Source organism: Phoenix dactylifera, chromosome 14 (genome assembly GCF_009389715.1).
Source record: "Phoenix dactylifera cultivar Barhee BC4 chromosome 14, palm_55x_up_171113_PBpolish2nd_filt_p, whole genome shotgun sequence".
Taxonomy (NCBI): Eukaryota; Viridiplantae; Streptophyta; class Magnoliopsida; order Arecales; family Arecaceae; genus Phoenix; species Phoenix dactylifera.
The window spans coordinates 14,217,279-14,235,269 of NC_052405.1; the positions used below are offsets into that span (position 1 = coordinate 14,217,279).

Sequence of the window (17,991 nt, forward strand, 5' to 3'; positions counted from 1 at the left end):
ATATTATGGAAAATTAATTTATAATATTAATTATAATATTTTATACCTTTATTTTTTATTAAACTATAAATATAATATCATATTATATTATATCATAATACATTAATATGTTATGTTAAATAATTTAATATTATGTTATATTATGAAAAATTAATTTATACTAATAATTATAATATTTTATACCTTTATTTTTGTATTATACCATAAATATAATATCATATTATATTATATCATAATACATTAATATGGTATGTTAAATAATTTAATATTATGTTGTATTATGAAAAATTAATTTATACTAATAATTATAATATTTTATACCTTTATTTTTGTATTATACCATAAATATAATATCATATTATATTATATCATAATACATTAATATGGTATGTTAAATAATTTAATATTATGTTGTATTATGAAAAATTAATTTATACTAATAATTATAATATTTTATACCTTTATTATTGTATTATACTATATATTACATTACATTATAATACATTAATATGTTATTTTAAATAATTTAATATTATGTTATATTATGAAAAATTAATTTATAATATTAATTATAATATTTTATACCTTTATTATTGTATTATACTATAAATATTGTATTATATTACATTACATTATAATACATTAATATGTTATTTTAAATAATTTAATATTATGTTATATTATGAGAAATTAATTTATACTAATAATTATAATATTTTATACTTTTATTATTGTATTATATTATAAATATAATATATATTACATTATATCATAATACATTAATATGTTATGTTAAATAATTTAATATTATGTTATATTATCAAATATTAATTTACTCTAATAATTATATTACTATTATGCTATATTAACATAATATTATTTTATATTACAATAATATTATACTATATCATATATTTATGTATTAATTTATGTTATGTTTTATTATGTTGTGTTGTATAATACTATGCAATGTCCTTTATGGTAATTTTGTTATGTAAAAGTACTTTCTCAGTTTGTTTACCAAACACAAAACAAAGTACCACAGCACTTTACGAATGTAGTTACCAAACAGCAAACAGCTTTTTATAACAGCTCTACTTCAGACAGCTCTACTTCCAACAGCTCTACTTCCAACAGCTCTACTGCCAACAGCTCCCCCAAACAGGGGGGGAGCTTTTGGAGGGCCAGAAAGCACTTTCTGGCCCTCCAAAAGTACTTTTAGATGAAAAACTATGTTTGGTAAATTTTTCAAAAAGCTGTTTCAGCTTTTGCGGGAAGCTGAAAACAGCTTTTGGGAGGAAGCTCCAATTTGGAGCTTTTGGGAGGAAGCTGTTTCAGCTTTTTCGGAAAGTTATATTTTTGACAAAAATGCCCATATTAAAATAACATAATTACATAGTTTATCCCTGTATAAACCTAAAAATCTGCTGGAGCCAAGAACCCAAGCCGTCAGACTCCCTTCCGTAAGAAAAGGTATTTTTCTTTTCAATTTTTGTATGCATCTCTTGAACCACATTTTAGAAGAAAAAAAATTTTAATCCTTTTCTATACCTTCCAAAATCAATCTATTGTTTTTTTTTATCATCAACCTCGCGGCCCACGCTGAGGTCCTCCTCGAGCGTGGACCATGAAGAAGAGCCCCTGGACCGCGAAAAATTATTTTATGAAAAATTATGAAAAATTATTATGAAAAATTATTTTATACTAATAATTATAATATTTTATATCTTTATTTTTGTATTATACTATAAATATAATATCATATTATATTATATCATAATACATTAATATGTTATGTTAAATAATTTAATATTATATTATATTATGAAAAATTAATTTATACTAATAATTATAATATTTTATACCTTTATTTTTGTATTATACTATAAATATAATATCATATTATATTATATCATAATACATTAATATGTTATGTTAAATAATTTAATATTATGTTATATTATGAAAAATTAATTTATACTAATAATTATAATATTTTATACCTTTATTATTGTATTATACTATAAATATTGTATTATATTACATTACATTATAATACATTAATATGTTATTTTAAATAATTTAATATTATGGTATATTATGGAAAATTAATTTATAATATTAATTATAATATTTTATACCTTTATTTTTTATTAAACTATAAATATAATATCATATTATATTATATCATAATACATTAATATGTTATGTTAAATAATTTAATATTATGTTATATTATGAAAAATTAATTTATACTAATAATTATAATATTTTATACCTTTATTTTTGTATTATACCATAAATATAATATCATATTATATTATATCATAATACATTAATATGGTATGTTAAATAATTTAATATTATGTTGTATTATGAAAAATTAATTTATACTAATAATTATAATATTTTATACCTTTATTTTTGTATTATACCATAAATATAATATCATATTATATTATATCATAATACATTAATATGGTATGTTAAATAATTTAATATTATGTTGTATTTACTAATAATTATAATATTTTATACCTTTATTATTGTATTATACTATATATTACATTACATTATAATACATTAATATGTTATTTTAAATAATTTAATATTATGTTATATTATGAAAAATTAATTTATAATATTAATTATAATATTTTATACCTTTATTATTGTATTATACTATAAATATTGTATTATATTACATTACATTATAATACATTAATATGTTATTTTAAATAATTTAATATTATGTTATATTATGAGAAATTAATTTATACTAATAATTATAATATTTTATACTTTTATTATTGTATTATATTATAAATATAATATATATTACATTATATCATAATACATTAATATGTTATGTTAAATAATTTAATATTATGTTATATTATCAAATATTAATTTACTCTAATAATTATATTACTATTATGCTATATTAACATAATATTATTTTATATTACAATAATATTATACTATATCGTATATTTATGTATTAATTTATGTTATGTTTTATTATGTTGTGTTGTATAATACTATGCAATGTCCTTTATGGTAATTTTGTTATGTAAAAGTACTTTCTCAGTTTGTTTACCAAACACAAAACAAAGTACCACAGCACTTTACGAATGTAGTTACCAAACAGCAAACAGCTTTTTATAACAGCTCTACTTCAGACAGCTCTACTTCCAACAGCTCTACTTCCAACAGCTCCCCCAAACAGGGCCATAATAGTTAGCAAACAGATTGACCACTTAATTTATGTTGCTTCATGGTCCTAAGCCAGATCGAGTTCTATGCATTTGCAGAATCTTAGTGAATCAAATGATTCGGCCTAATTTGACTGATCCATGCATGAAGTATGTGAATTACCCAATCCTTACCAACTCAAAATTGAATTAGCCAATTCACATATATTCATTTAATCACATTAATATAATAAAAATTGTAGGTATACCTTTGCAGATACAAATGAGGTTTAGCAACTACATTACATCGGGCAGATGTCGTATCCATATGCAGTCGAGCCATATAGAGAACAAAAATAATTATTTGGTTTAGTATTGTTGAATTAAAAAAAAGATCATTTGCCCCAATAGGGCTGATTCAAGCATGGTGTAATGTGAGATTCAAGTCGTACTTATTCAAAGTCGAAATAGCATTTCTTATCTTTTATTTGATGGCATAAAATTAACAAAAATTAAGTGCATTATTTTAAAATATGGTCTAGGTGGTCATGTGTACCTCAAGATATCTAGATGTGGTCTTCTGATCAAATTGTACTAGGTGTATTCAGTCTCCAAATGCAGCCTAGTCTTGTAGCAGTTTAAAAAATATACGCTTAAATTTTCTTATTTTTATAAATCTTATTTATTTTTATTTTTTACTTATTTTTATTTTTTTTTATGTTTCTTGTATTTTAAAATAAAAATAATATATGTTAATGGCATGTGGAATATGGACCATGCGGTACCCCAAAAACCAGTATGGTATGGCTTCTTTTTAAAAACCTTGTAAGTAGACTAAGTTTGCTGGTCCTTCATTATGTTGCAACAACCTAGCTATAAGGTTTAGAGGTCTGGGATTTCTTAAAATCACTGTGCATTTATTGCTTGGTTGTTCTTTTTTTTTTTCCATCTTTTTTCTTTATGGAAGACTTGATTCCTAAATGTATGACAAAAAAAAATAATTTATCATTTAACAACTGCGCAACTAAACGCATTATAAACTATAAGCAGCCCAGAAGATCGATCTTGATAGGATTCCTTTCCCTTGATTCAATGAAGGAAGGAAAGTTTGCATGTGATTAAACATATGTTAATCCTCTTGCGCGCTTCCACTACGAACCCTAGCATTTGCAAGCCCTTAATTTTAGGCTTGAGAGCTCCTTTTAGTTTAGACTTGGCATTGGTATTGCTATTGTTTATGTTATAGTTTATGCATATACCTGGATGTTATAGTTTATGCATGTTCTTTGTTTTTCAAACAATGTGTATTAAAGATGACTTCCAACCAACATGTTAACCACCAATAGTAGAGGCTGAACTATCAAAGTACAGTGAATCCAGCATTAAACAGCAGCACATATCAATGATTGGTGAGAGAAGATAAGTTTATTCAACAAGATGGAGATTGAGGGGAACAGAGAAGAAAAGAAAGGATTGAGCTATGCACCATTTCTCAGAGAAGAACAAGGAATCAGGAAGAGAAAAAGAAAGGAAAGGATTGAGAAATCCACCCTGAAAGTGATAACTATGAAGTCAAGCAGGAAAGATGATCTGAATTCGGTTCAGCGGTCCATTTCTTTCTCTCTTTTTCTTTTTCCTACATGCATAAAAAAATTCAATCCTAAAGATCTCAAATTTATTTTAATTCATTGACCTTGAACAAATTAGATCTAGAATTGCTTAACAAGAAACTTCGAGCTAATAATGAAGAACACTATTAACAACTACAATAACAACATGTGGATTGTGAAAAATATTCTAATTGCAAACTTACACAATATCAGAAGCAACACACCTACTTGAAAAGAAACACCCCAACACCCTTGAAAAAAGTTGGTAAGCTCTATTTTTTGAAATATAAATGGTTAACCGACATCTGACATACAGTGCTTCTCAAAAGGATGCATATATTGTATATGCCCTCTAGAAAGAAAAGGCATGTCAGATCTCGTCATACACATTCATCTGCCCTCTCCTGTCCAATGTTTTTGAAACTTCAAAATGTTATCGAGGAGAACATTAACTCATAAACCATAGCTTTGGGGATAATTTAGCTTTATAAGTATGTCCTTTTCATTATATTAATATACAAAACTGTAGAATTGAAATTGTTTGGGAAAAGAGAATCTAAAAACATAATTTAAAATGAAAGAAAGGTAAACCACACTCAAACACCTTTTCTTTATAAAATCAATATTTATATAAATAATATTCAAGATCATTAATTTTGTGATAGTTCATAATATCAAACTCCTATGTAGTACACTTAGAGACCGCGGGGGGGTGGTTAAAACTGTTAAATTATATGCTGTTTTTAGAATATATGCAATCTGGTTCTGCAACATCTTCAGCTACTTAGCCATTTATATTAATTAGCAAATTTAACCGACAAATTCTGGTTTTCTCCATCACAGTGGCAGATCTACCTAATGCATTGACATCTATGCCATGCATGATTGTGGATGCCATCATCATATCACAAGTATTTATAGATTAAGACAAATTTGACATTCTGATATTTTTCCATGTGTCTGAACTTGTCGGCACGACGGTGTGAGGATGTATCTGTGCTTGGGGTTTAATTCAAATTTCTTTTTCTTCAATTCAAGTGCGATCATGTATATGTCTGGCATGCAACAATGGTGTCATTATGATTTTAACAAGATATGCCATATTACCAATATGTTAACCACAAAAGCCTTGTAAATGCATAAATACTTCAAAACTATTAAAAGTTTAGATCTTTGATTCATCGTTTTTTGTTTTAATTGCAGTCAAATGTAAAAATTCAGAGAAATCTGTTTTGCATGAATGCTGAGAGTAATGCAAAAAGGAATTTGGACATTGTGATTATATTGCAGGGCCAGATATTACTAAAAGAAAGGAGCAATTTCACATTGTTGAGACTCCTCATCATACAAGATATAGCAGAATTTCCATTGAAATATGTTTCTGTGTATTATTTCCCTTTTCCTCTTCTTCCCTTTTATTGACTAATTACAAGCCTGACATGGACTCTTACATGGAAAAAATGATGGGAATTATGGGAAATTCCCAAATGGAAAGATATCTTCAAGAGGATACAATGCTTCCCATGAAGGAAAAGAATCAGTAGTATCAAACCAGCATAGGTTGGAGCCCCCAAGACTGGAGTCTCTTTGTACAGAAGAAGGGTGGAGAGTGTCATCCATCGAGAATGAGGCGCCGGAGCTGCTCGAAGGGTCGGGCCGAGGCTTCATCTCTTCAATATCCAAGTTTTCCCATGACATCACATCCCCATGCAAAAGAGCTTCAGTGCCATTGGAGTCAAATTGGACCTCCTTTTGTTTCTCATTTTTCACCAGAAGTTCTTCTTGGCTACCAGAGACCACCAAGTCCATAATCTCTATGCTTTTGCCTTGGACTTGTGGGGGATTAGATTCTGAATCAGAGTCACTCTTTAGGCCGCCACCTTTTGCAGGCTGTTTGAGGGGCATGTGGGTCACAGGATCCAATCCCAGGAGCTTCAATCTCTTCTTGATTCGAGTGTTCCAATGGTTCTTGATTTCATTATCGGTGCGGCCTGGGAAATAAGAAGCTATCTTGGACCACCTGCCATGCATATATAGGAGAAAATCTCAAGTCACGCGGAGAAGATTAATGGCTAAAATGCTTCATTCCTTACTGCTATGTTTAATGAAATGATTATTAGCCCCTCAAGGATAATATGATGATTGATCTTGAAGGAGGAGACCTGTTACCGAGGCGCGAATGGAGTTGGATGATTTGGTTCTCTTCATCCTCAGAGAGTGCTCCTCTCTTAAGATCAGGCCGAAGGTAATTTGTCCATCGTAGCCTGCAGCTCTTCCCACATCTCATCAAGCCTCCGTAGAGTGTAGCAACAACAAAAGCATATCCACATCATCTTGTTAGCTAATTCTGAACCAAACTCAACTCAAAATTAAGCTCAGGCTAGGAGAGGTTTGCACATGTATGAAGAATAGTGATCCTAAATCCTCATTTCAGGCATAAAGATTTTCCCGAAAAGGAGAGCTAATTTTTCGAAACAAAAAGCTCCATTCTTCAGGTTCTATAAGCTATATATCTTCTTCAAAATGGAATTAACAAAAAGCAACATCTCACTCATTTTAGTCTCGTGTGGGCTTGCTTTCATAAAACTTAATCTCTAACAAAAAAGAGAGAGAGATACCAGCAAGCTTTGGAACAAGACGCCAACAAGGTATCCCATTATTGACGATGAAGTTGGTGAGCTTCTGATCTTCCTCCATTGTCCATGGACCTCTCTTCAATCCAATCTTATCGCAGCACGGCTGTCTCCCCATATCCAACAAGAGAGAAGAGAGAGAGACAGAGGGAGAGAGAGAAGAGCAAGTAGAACAAGAAGGACACAAGCTTTGGGTGGAAAGCTAGTGCATGAGGACCACCCTATCGAAGGAGTTATAACCCAAGGCCCAAAGATTCTTGCCAGTTCATGCCCGGCTTAAAGAAATGGTTGTGTTTGAGGGCCACATGATTGAAGAAGGGCAGGCACAAGAAGTCGAGTCAGTCCACAGAACTCGCAGGACAAACAGAAATGGAGGACCGTCCAAATTAACAAAAAGTGGCTCGGAGCAAATCACCTTCGAAAATATCGCTGAAAGATTCTTTTGATGAGCATAAAAAATAAAGAAAAGGAGGTGGTTGACGAGCACGCAGACATGCAGCCAGGTCCATTTAATCCCATGCCCTTTCTTTGGAGGAAAAACCCGGACGTGGAGTGGATTCCGTGGTCCCCATGAAGCTTGCCTTGCCTTTTGTCTTCAAGGAGTGGCCTCCCATTTGTGTCCCAAAGTAGGGATGGAGGGAGGGAGGGTTTCCGGAGGCTGTGTCCTCAAAGGACAGCATCCATGATGCTGTTCTTTAGATACTGCTACCCATTTTGAGATTCCATTTGATTGGGTGAGCCAATTGCCAAATTCTTGGTTTGATTTGGTTTGGGTTGGGTTGGTGGTTCTTGAAGCACAAATGCTTTTTTTAATCCCTTTGATGTTCTGAGTGTGAATGCATCTGCTTAATTAAGGTTGGATTGATAGTTTTTCTAATAAGCTAAGATTATGGTATGGATCAACACAAGCAAGTTTATGTCACTCAACTAAATTGGCTGTTGGGTGCGATGATACTAGCACTACCGCATCGGATCCCATCAGAGCTATATGAACTATGTTTGTTTGGCTCTTCCAACCACGTGACATCTTTTTTTGGAATGACATTAGCAGCAGCTGACCTTAGAGATAGGAGCCCCCAAAAGGTTGTGGAGAGGTTCATTTCCTTTAGATTGGCTTGTTCATGCGTAGAGATATAATAGTTGATAAACCAATTGGCTTGGACACATAGAATAACAAACACTGTTATTGCCATCCTCAAACTCAGGCGGGAGTTTAAGGGTTGGCAAGACATTGATTATCAGTTGCAGAAAGGGTGTTCCTCTTCCTCTTGATCGACTCCTCTTCCTCTTTGTCTCGACCGAGTACTCTTCCTCTCGTGGGAGGAGAAGACTTCGCCACTAGCCTGCAGCGGCCGCCGCCGGCTGCGGCCCGGCCCCCACGGCCCAGCCTCCTTTCAGCGTTGATAGCCTTGAGGGAGGAGAAGAAAGGAAAAGAAGGGAAGAAGAGAAGAAAAAAGAAAAGAAAAGAAAAAGGAAAAAAAAAAAGAAAAGAAAAGAAAAGGAAGAAAAGAAAGGAAGAAAAGAAAAAAAAGAAAAAAATAAATAAATAAATATACACACACACACATATATATATATATATATATATATATATATGAATGAACAATAAATAAATAAATAAGATAATAATAAAATATATTGTAATGAAATAAAATAATAAATAAATAAATAAATAAATAAAGCCGTCGCGGTCGCCATGGCCCGGCCCCCTTCTGGCGCCGTTGGCCTCGCGAGAGAAGAAGAAAGAAGAAAGAAAAGAAAAGAAAAGAAAAGAAAAGAAAAGAAAAAAAAAGAAAATAAATAAATAAATAAATGTATATATATATATATGAATGAATGAATGAATAAATAAAAAAAATAATAAATAAATATATTTCAATGAAATAAAATAATAAATAAATAAATAAACAAAAAAGAAAATAATGAGTGAGTGACAAATAATCTGATCTTAATGATATTGATAGGTATAATAGATTTCTCACTATTGAAATTAGTTAAGTAAGTTTGGAACTCAGTTCATATAGCCTCGAATATAGTTAACTCACCATTGTAATTAGGTTAGTAAGCTTGGTACCCAGGTAATACAATATGGCACATATTTAAGTAAGCTTGGCACACAGTTAATCGATGTTGGAACACTTAATCTAGCCCGGCATCTAGTTAAATCTTCTCGGTACACAATTAAGTAAGCTTGGAACACACTTAATTTAGCATGGCATACAATTAAATCATCTCAGAACACAGTTAAATCTTCTTTACACAATTAAGTTAAGATGGCTCAATATTGCAAAAACTTTGAAATCAGTTAACTCTTTTTTGAATAGTTAACTTTTAACTTAACTGTGTACAGAGAAGATTTAACTGTATGCAGAGAACATTTAATTATATACAGAGAAGACTTAAGTGTGTTTCGGGCTAAATTAAGTGTGTTCCAAGATTTCTTAACTTTGTGCCATTCTAGATTAAGTGTGTTCCAAGCTTACTTAACTGTGTGCCGAGTAGACTTAACTGTGTGCTAGGCTAGATTAAGTGTTCAAACATCGATTAATTGCATGCCAAGCTTACTTAAATGTGTGTCATGCTATATTACCCGTGTACCAAGCTTACTAACATAATTATAGAGAAGACTTAACTATGTGCAGAGAAGATTTAAGTGTGTTTCAAGTTAAATTAAGTGTGTTCCAAGATTTTGTGTTATGCTCGATTAAGTGTTTTCCAAGCTTACTTACTGTGTATCTAGAAGACTTAACTGTGTCCCAGGCTAGATTAAGTGTTCAACATTGATTAACTGCATGCCAAGCTTATTTAAATGTGTGCCATGCTATATTACCTGTATACCAACCTTGCTAACCTAATTGCAATGGTGAGTTAACTGTGTTTGAGGCTATATGAACTGAGTTCCAAGCTTACTTAACTAATTGAAATGGTGACAAATCCATTGTACCTATCACTATCATAAAGATCAAATTATTTGCTACTAACTCATTATTTTTCTTTTTATTTATTTATTTATTTATTATTTTATTTCATTGAAATATATTTATTTATGCATTTATTTATTTATTTATTTGTTCATTCATATATATATATATATATATTTATATTTATGCATTTATTTATTTACTTTCTCTTTTCTTTTCTTTTCTTTTCTTCTTTTCTTTCTTTTTCCTTCCTTTTCTTCTTTTTTCTTTCTTTTCTTTTTTTTCTTTTTTTATCTCTTCTTTCCTTCTTCTTCTTTCTCCTTTCTTCTCATTCCGCGAGGCTGGCGGCGCTGGAAAGGGGCTGGGCTGTGGCGACGACGGGAGGGGGCTCGGGAGGGGGCCCAGGAGGGGGCCGGGCCGTGGATGGCGGCGGCTGCAGCGGGATAGCGACAGTCGCACTTCCCCTCCTTTCTTCTCCTCGCGAGGCTGGCGACGCTAGCGGCAGCCGCGACGGCCGTGAAAGAGGGTCAGGCCATGGTCGGTGGCGCCTGCGGCAACTGCGGTGGAAGCGTCCAGCCTCCCTTCTTCTTCTCTTCTTCTTTTCTTCCCATTTTCTCTTTCCTTCACCTGCAACTCAAGGGAGAGCTTTCCTCGTCGGAGTGCCCGGTAGGGGCCGAGCCGTGGCCGGCGGCGACCACAGCCTGGCCGTTGCAACTAACCTCCTTTTTCTTTCTCTTCTTCGGTGGGAATGGGGGGATCAACACCTCCCCATCGTAGGGGCGGGGGCATTTTCGATATTTTTTAAAAAATAAATTGCTCTTGAGGATCGGAAATTAAACTTAGTAAAGTTGTTGGACCGAAGATTTTAGTTATGGTCAATGGAGACTTTTTGTTATACCACGGTCTTTTGGAGGGTGGGAAATTAATTACCCATATATATTATGCCCGCATGTGTTTATGTATGAGAAAATCAAAATAGAGATATAGTACTATATTAGTTTGCTAAGAACCTAGCTAAACTATCTAGCAAGAGATTTGCAAGGAACCTAGTCCATAATTCATGTTAAAGGATGGAATTGAGACCTATTAGTTAGTCATCCGTCATGGTAGCCCAACGTAATTGAGTGGAGATCCCATGAGATAAGACTCAATGTGGATAGTAAATTGATACAGAAAAATCCTTCTTCTATACCTTTTTAGAATATAAATGCCCAATTACAACAATTAGATGAGAAGCATTTATTTTGAATATGTTCAAGTTTTAAAGGCTAGGGCTTATGCTGCTAACACCCTTGGAGAGCATAATTATATTAGCATGGTTATGGAATAGCAATATATGAGAACTAAGGCTTTCTCTAGTCTATTTATGAAATCTAGAATATTAGTGCATGACCATAATGTGTCATCGAGACAAACCTGACTTTAAAACACTGGTACTTTGCACAAGGTTCTAAGTTTAACATTTCATTTACTTTTCAGATGAACATGCGTTGAAGCTTGCTTGTGCTGGATGATTATTCAAGCCCAAAGGACATTTTTCAATACCAAAAGACATATTTCATTGAAAAACACAGTATATAATATTACCTAGTTTTCTATTCTCTAAAATTCTAAAAGCATGGGGCATTGTTAGAAATCCTTCACATTTTTAGTGATTTTATGCAATGTTTTATTAGATATTTCTTTCATGTGTTGTTGAATTATTTGTGTTATTAGGTTAGGTTAGAGACGTAGTGGATATATCTATGATTTGGCATGGCACAAGTGGGCATGTACTCTTTTTATGATATGAAACATATTACTATTTTGCTTCTGTTGCCTTTTAATATTTTAATATATTTATTGCATTGATTCTTCATTTCTTTGTACAATTTTTGCTATATGAGATTCCATTGTATTTGTTGTTTGACTACTATGATTTGATTGGCTCTGTCTTGCTCTCGCTCTCTATAAAAAAGAGAGGTCATGATTGGATTGGCTTAATCAACTAGCTATTTATTCTACATTGGGTATTCATTTTTAATTGAAGAACTAAGATCAAGAAATAATTATAGAAAAAATATTTATTTAAAATGGCCATCACTGAAACCCAATCTATGTTTTTGAGCTATTTTTCTTCTTCTCTACCTCCCTACTATCTTTGAGTTCTACATCCCTTTTTTTTGCGCTAAAACAGGTATTTCATATATTACGAGAACGAATACATCCAGTAGAATCAACAAACAATAAGTTACATAGTGCCCTAGGCAATTCCTCCTCTCCTCCCTACAGAGTGTCTCTTGAGTGGCTCGCCATATACGCTGCCACCCAGTCCGCTGCCCCATTGGCCTCTCGGTACACATGTGGAGCCTGAAAGGCCACTGTATCATACACCATGTCCCAAATGTCTCGAAGTAAGAGGTGTACCCCTCCCTCTCCCTCTCCCTCTCCCTCTCCGTTCGGGTTCTTTTGGACCCAACTGATGACGGTGGCTGAGTCACCCTTCAATATGATCGAGATAGCCTGGAGCGCTCGTCTAGCGTGGCATAATTTGGTCCAGGCCACCCTCAGATCTACTTCCAGCACGGAGGTGTCAATCCATTTATATATCTTGAGTTCTAGTTCTAGTTGTAGGTTGTTTTTCCGTGGTTAAGCAATCCATTTATATTGGCAGGGATAAATCTTTCTTTAAAGGCAATACTCAGAGTATGTCTTGATTAGTAAACTTTTCCTCTCTCTTTTTTGCATTTTTTAATTATGATTCTAGCTAGGCTTTTACTCATGTATCTTGTATTTTTATAACACTTTTTTGAGGATAAATGTTCAGCTTATATGAACAATAAACTATATTTTGTTATTTTATAATATATGATCTTTTTTATTGGTGTTTTGATACTAGTTGGTAAAGCTTTTAGAAGTAATTAAACATATAATATACCTTACGCAATTTAAGTTCTAAAGACATCACTTGTCACTAACTATTTTCTAAAATTTCTACCAATCTAGCTGTGCATGTATTTTTGTCTTTCCATTCCATATATCATCACTGAGACCTACTATCTTAATTTTTATTAAGTGTTTTTCTTTTCTTTAAATATTTACTTCAAGCAATCTTATAAACTTAATATTTGAAGAGCTCACCTGATTTATTACTGGATTTCATATTCCTTTTTTCTAGCTAATTAATTAAAAGGGAATTATAGTGCACAAGACTCCTACCATATAGTGGGATATGGGATGGTCATATGCACGTATGGCCTTATCTCTACGTACAAAAAGGCTATATTCGTATTTTGAACCTGTGATATTTAGGCCATAATGAAGTAATTTTATCTTTACCCCAAGGCCCACTTTTTTTTATGCAGCTAATTTATTAATTACCAAAAATGACAAATGAATTATGATTGACTCTCTTAGAAAAAATAAAGATTCTAATATTTTGCTGCCCGTAACTGTTCTTTTAAAGCTAAATATGTTCGAAGATATGTCTTTTTATGTGTTGGATAAAGAGGATAAAGCTGATGTTATTTCATTGAGGCAATGAAAACAACTATACTAACAAATAACTTAGTGGCTCCAGAGCACCAACATGGCTGTTCAATCAACTCCCTACATACTAAGCAATTTCCATTTCATAGACACAAAGTTCTCTCTCCATTTTGCACGAATAAAGCCTTGAAAGATCATCTCACATAATTACAGCTTCAAGCATTCAATTGACTTTAGTGATGGGGAAAAGAAATGGACATTCCTTTCCCTTGAATCAAATTAATCTCAAACATAGTAGTAAGAGGGGTGAAAAAAAAAACAATCAGCACCCTACCATCTAAACAATTTCCATTTTGTAGATACAAAGGTTCTCCTTTTTGCTTGAATAAAACCTAAAAAGATTGTCTCATAGAATTACAACGTATGCATTTGAAAGACTATCACGTCTCCAACCCGTGATCGCGAGCTGGGGGGTTGTAGCAACCACCACACACTCATAGAAAACTCTTCCCATGAGCATGCAAGGCATCTCAACATGAAGTCATAAATATGCAATAGAATAATTTAAACTAATAATATGCAATCTTTATTTTATCAACTAACTCAACTTACAATGTCTCACAATTCTAATACTAGTCTAAGGTAATACATCAATTTAAATAAATTCTAATCCAAGATAACTTATGCTACAGTTCCTCTAGTTGCTCTTCCATATTGAAAAACTCCAATCGAGCTAATTCTTCGGATCTACGAAAATAGTAAGAAATCATATAAAAGCTATACAACCCACTAAGTAATGGATATCTTAACTAGACAATTCATTTAATAAAAATATTAGCAAGAATTTAATAGATAATTTAATAATAGTCTAAAAAATATTACTCTAATTTATATATCTATTTTTCATTCAAATCACTATCCTGTAAAATTTATAAATCACATATAAATTCATTAACAATTTATTCAATATAAAACTAATATTATATAAATGAAGAATTTAGAAAAGACAGATCATTACTTATCTTGCAAATGCAATCCAACTAATAAATTCAATTAATTTCAATTTTTTTTTCTCATAGCCTAATATTTCAAAATTTTACTTTTTATTAGAATTTCATCATAAAAACCCTAAATTCCAACACCCTCATAGGACTGACCAAGCAAGAGTGCCCGATATCTAGGTCAGCCTGATCAAGATGATTTCATCAAATCATGCTTAGACTAGGGCACATATGGTTTAATAGCGATTAAAACTAATAGTGTATAAAAAGAGGGGCTGGCACACTGTCTGATGACCTTAAATCAGGATCCTTCACCAAGGTTGATCCAGAAATCACTAAGAGTCATATTTGCGGGATTCAATCAACTCTAGAGAAAGAAAGTTTAGGTAGGCAGAGGAGAGAGAAAGAAGAGAGAGATAAAATAGAGGGAGGAGAGAGAACGAGAGAGAAAAGAGAGAAGGGGGAAGAAGAGAGAGAAACCTCTCTCTTCATGAATGGGGAAGTCACCTTCCCCTTCGCTTTTTTCTTTCCCCCCTTTCCCCAGCAGCACCAATGGAGTAGTGGCCATAGTGGCCCAGCCCCCACTCGAAGGCGCCCACAGGTGGCCGCAGCTCCGGCCAAAGCCGGCGGTTGGTGGCGGCAAAATCGCAGGAGAAGATGACCGAATTAGGGCACCCTTTTTTTGGACGATTTCTCGGTGATTTGCTAGCCCAAATCAGGGTGGTTCACGGCTAGGGGTGGCAATCAGGTCGGGCCGGAAATAAACAGATCGGATCAGATGCAGGTCGGATTAGAAAATCATAAACCTGAACCCGACCTATTTATTAAATATGTCACGAATTACAACCTGAACCTATCATATTTAATAAATAGGTAAAACGATCCGACCCGTTTAACCCGTTTAATAAACACAATTTCAAAACGCAATTGCCTAGACCTAGAGAGAAATCTAATTAACAAAAAAAAAGGAGGCAAGAAGAGGTGAACCTGCACTGGACAGGCCAAGATGATAAGCGTCGTGGGCCGCCAACAAATGTCTTTTGTAAGCATGAAATAATGCAAACGACTCGTAGAGCAGAGAGTGGGTTTGACAGATTCCTTTCACCTCCAGCATCTCGAAGAGTCTTTTGAAATCTTGAATCGCGTCACCCTAAACACCAACAAACAGAAGAAATAGAGCTTACATAGTTACATCGAGGAGATGGGAGGAGGGCTTACATAGTTACATCGAGGATTCAGATCTTGAGGAATCTGATGTCGTTGCTGTAGCGCTCGTCATCCGGAAAATTGTTGATGCAGTCTTCTTCCAAGAGATTCTTGAAGTGAGCGGCGGTGGCGCCGTCAGGATCTCTTCTGAAATCATCGAAAGCCTTGCAGATGGACCTGAGATGAGCTAGTTAAACCCATTAATGAGGAGAATGGGAATAGGTGTTGGAGAGAGGGGAAGAGAGGAGGCTCACTGGAGCCAGGCGAGAATGGGATCGGCAAGGGAACGGGCGAAGGAGGAAGGAAGAAGAGCTAGAAGAGTTTAATCTAAGTCACTGAGAAAGTCGAGAAGTCCTAAGGCTGTAACGATGGGCGATGGCCGCTCTGCTGACTGCCGCTCTAGTCCTCTGGATCTCTGGTTATCTGGTAAGCGGATGGAGAAGACCACTTAGACTAGCTATGGTCCTATGGATGATGGACGGGCAGTAGGATCGTGCCAAACAAGTTAAACGGATCAGATATCTAAAATATATGTCCAATCCAATTAATAAACAGGTTAAACAGATTAAGCTATTTACGATCCAAACTTGTTTATGATGGATCGAATATGGATTGAATCATATTTTGCTATCTCTATTCACGGCCGAAAGATCAGAAGAGAGAGAAGAAGGAGACGAAGCCTCAGCTTTCATAGAGATGGTCCAAGTAAGTGGAACCTGCCATGCTTGGGTTGCAAGTTAGTGCTACCTGACTCGGTAATGTGAGACTATACTAATATAGTTGACATTTTTGAACCAGTAGAAAATAATTTTGTAATTGTGAATGTGGGACTATACTAACATAGTTGATATTTTCCAACCAGAGATGTGCTGCTTAGCAAGCAAGCACTCAACCACTGAGCCACAATAATGTTCTTAACTTACATATATAGTTTTTTTGCCTTATTATAGCATTCAAGCCATTAAATAATCATCTTGTATATATTACAATATTTCATATTTTAATTATTATTTTCTATAAAAAATAGATTCTTTTTCTTTGATAAAAATGAAAAATTAAATTTATATATTTTCAAAACTTTATTACTAAAAAATATTTAGAAATATTATTAACTCTATGTACTACTATATTTATATATACTTTTCTTACAAGCCTTCTAAAAAATAAATAATTCATGATTAATTTTTATTCCTACTATAATTAAAGAGTAATAATAATATTTTATACAAAAATATAATATTTTTATATAATATTTTTATTTTAAATACTTTTAATTTTAAAATTTTAATGAGAATTTAGTCAAATGAGTAACTTAGACTCTTGAACAAATCACTCTCCATGTGAGTTTAAGGACCATACCTTAAATCTTTATTTATCTTATATTGCATGCAATTGTATAGTGAATTATGTTACTTCTTATAGAATTATATAATGAATATTAGTTTTCATTATTAAATTTTATAAAAAAATCCGATTTATATCCAAATGATATTCAACTTATATTTATATTTAGATAAAAAAATATGCATGTAACCAATATTAGACTTGTATCAATATTTATACATAACAAATATAGATATGTTTAATATCCGATTTATTTTCATATCCGTTTAGATCAAATATGGATACTAATTTTGGTATCCATTTAATATATGCGTCTATATTGCGTTGAAAAATATGGATACAAATATATATTTGTAGCTGCGAGCCAACTTTATTAATTGCCCACCATTTTGCTGGGCAAAAAAGTAAACCAAGTTCCTGCAAATATGCAATTAGAAAAAAAGGAGATCCAATTAATTAGCCACTAAGTTGCAAGATGGGAAATATAAATATCAGTATATGTATATATATTTAAAATTGAGTTAATTTGATTGAATCCTAAATATTTTTATACTTGGGATTATTTTGTTCTGAATAAAAAATTTAATCAATATTGAAATATGAACTAATTTATT

The 17,991-nt window shown here is 32.5% G+C and overlaps 1 protein-coding gene across 1 annotated transcript; it reads right to left on the bottom strand.

Moving 5' to 3' along the window:
- Positions 1-6,170: 6,170 nt before the first annotated feature.
- On the bottom strand, positions 6,171-8,831 carry LOC103719651 (MYB-like transcription factor ODO1). The gene is made up of 3 exons (XM_008808992.4): positions 7,423-8,831; positions 6,967-7,096; positions 6,171-6,824 (listed from the first exon to the last, which is right to left on the bottom strand). Exons 1-3 carry the CDS (start codon positions 7,553-7,555, stop codon positions 6,275-6,277), a joined length of 813 nt encoding a protein of 270 aa, XP_008807214.1. The 5' UTR covers positions 7,556-8,831; the 3' UTR covers positions 6,171-6,274.
- Between the last annotated feature and the right edge of the window lie 9,160 nt (positions 8,832-17,991).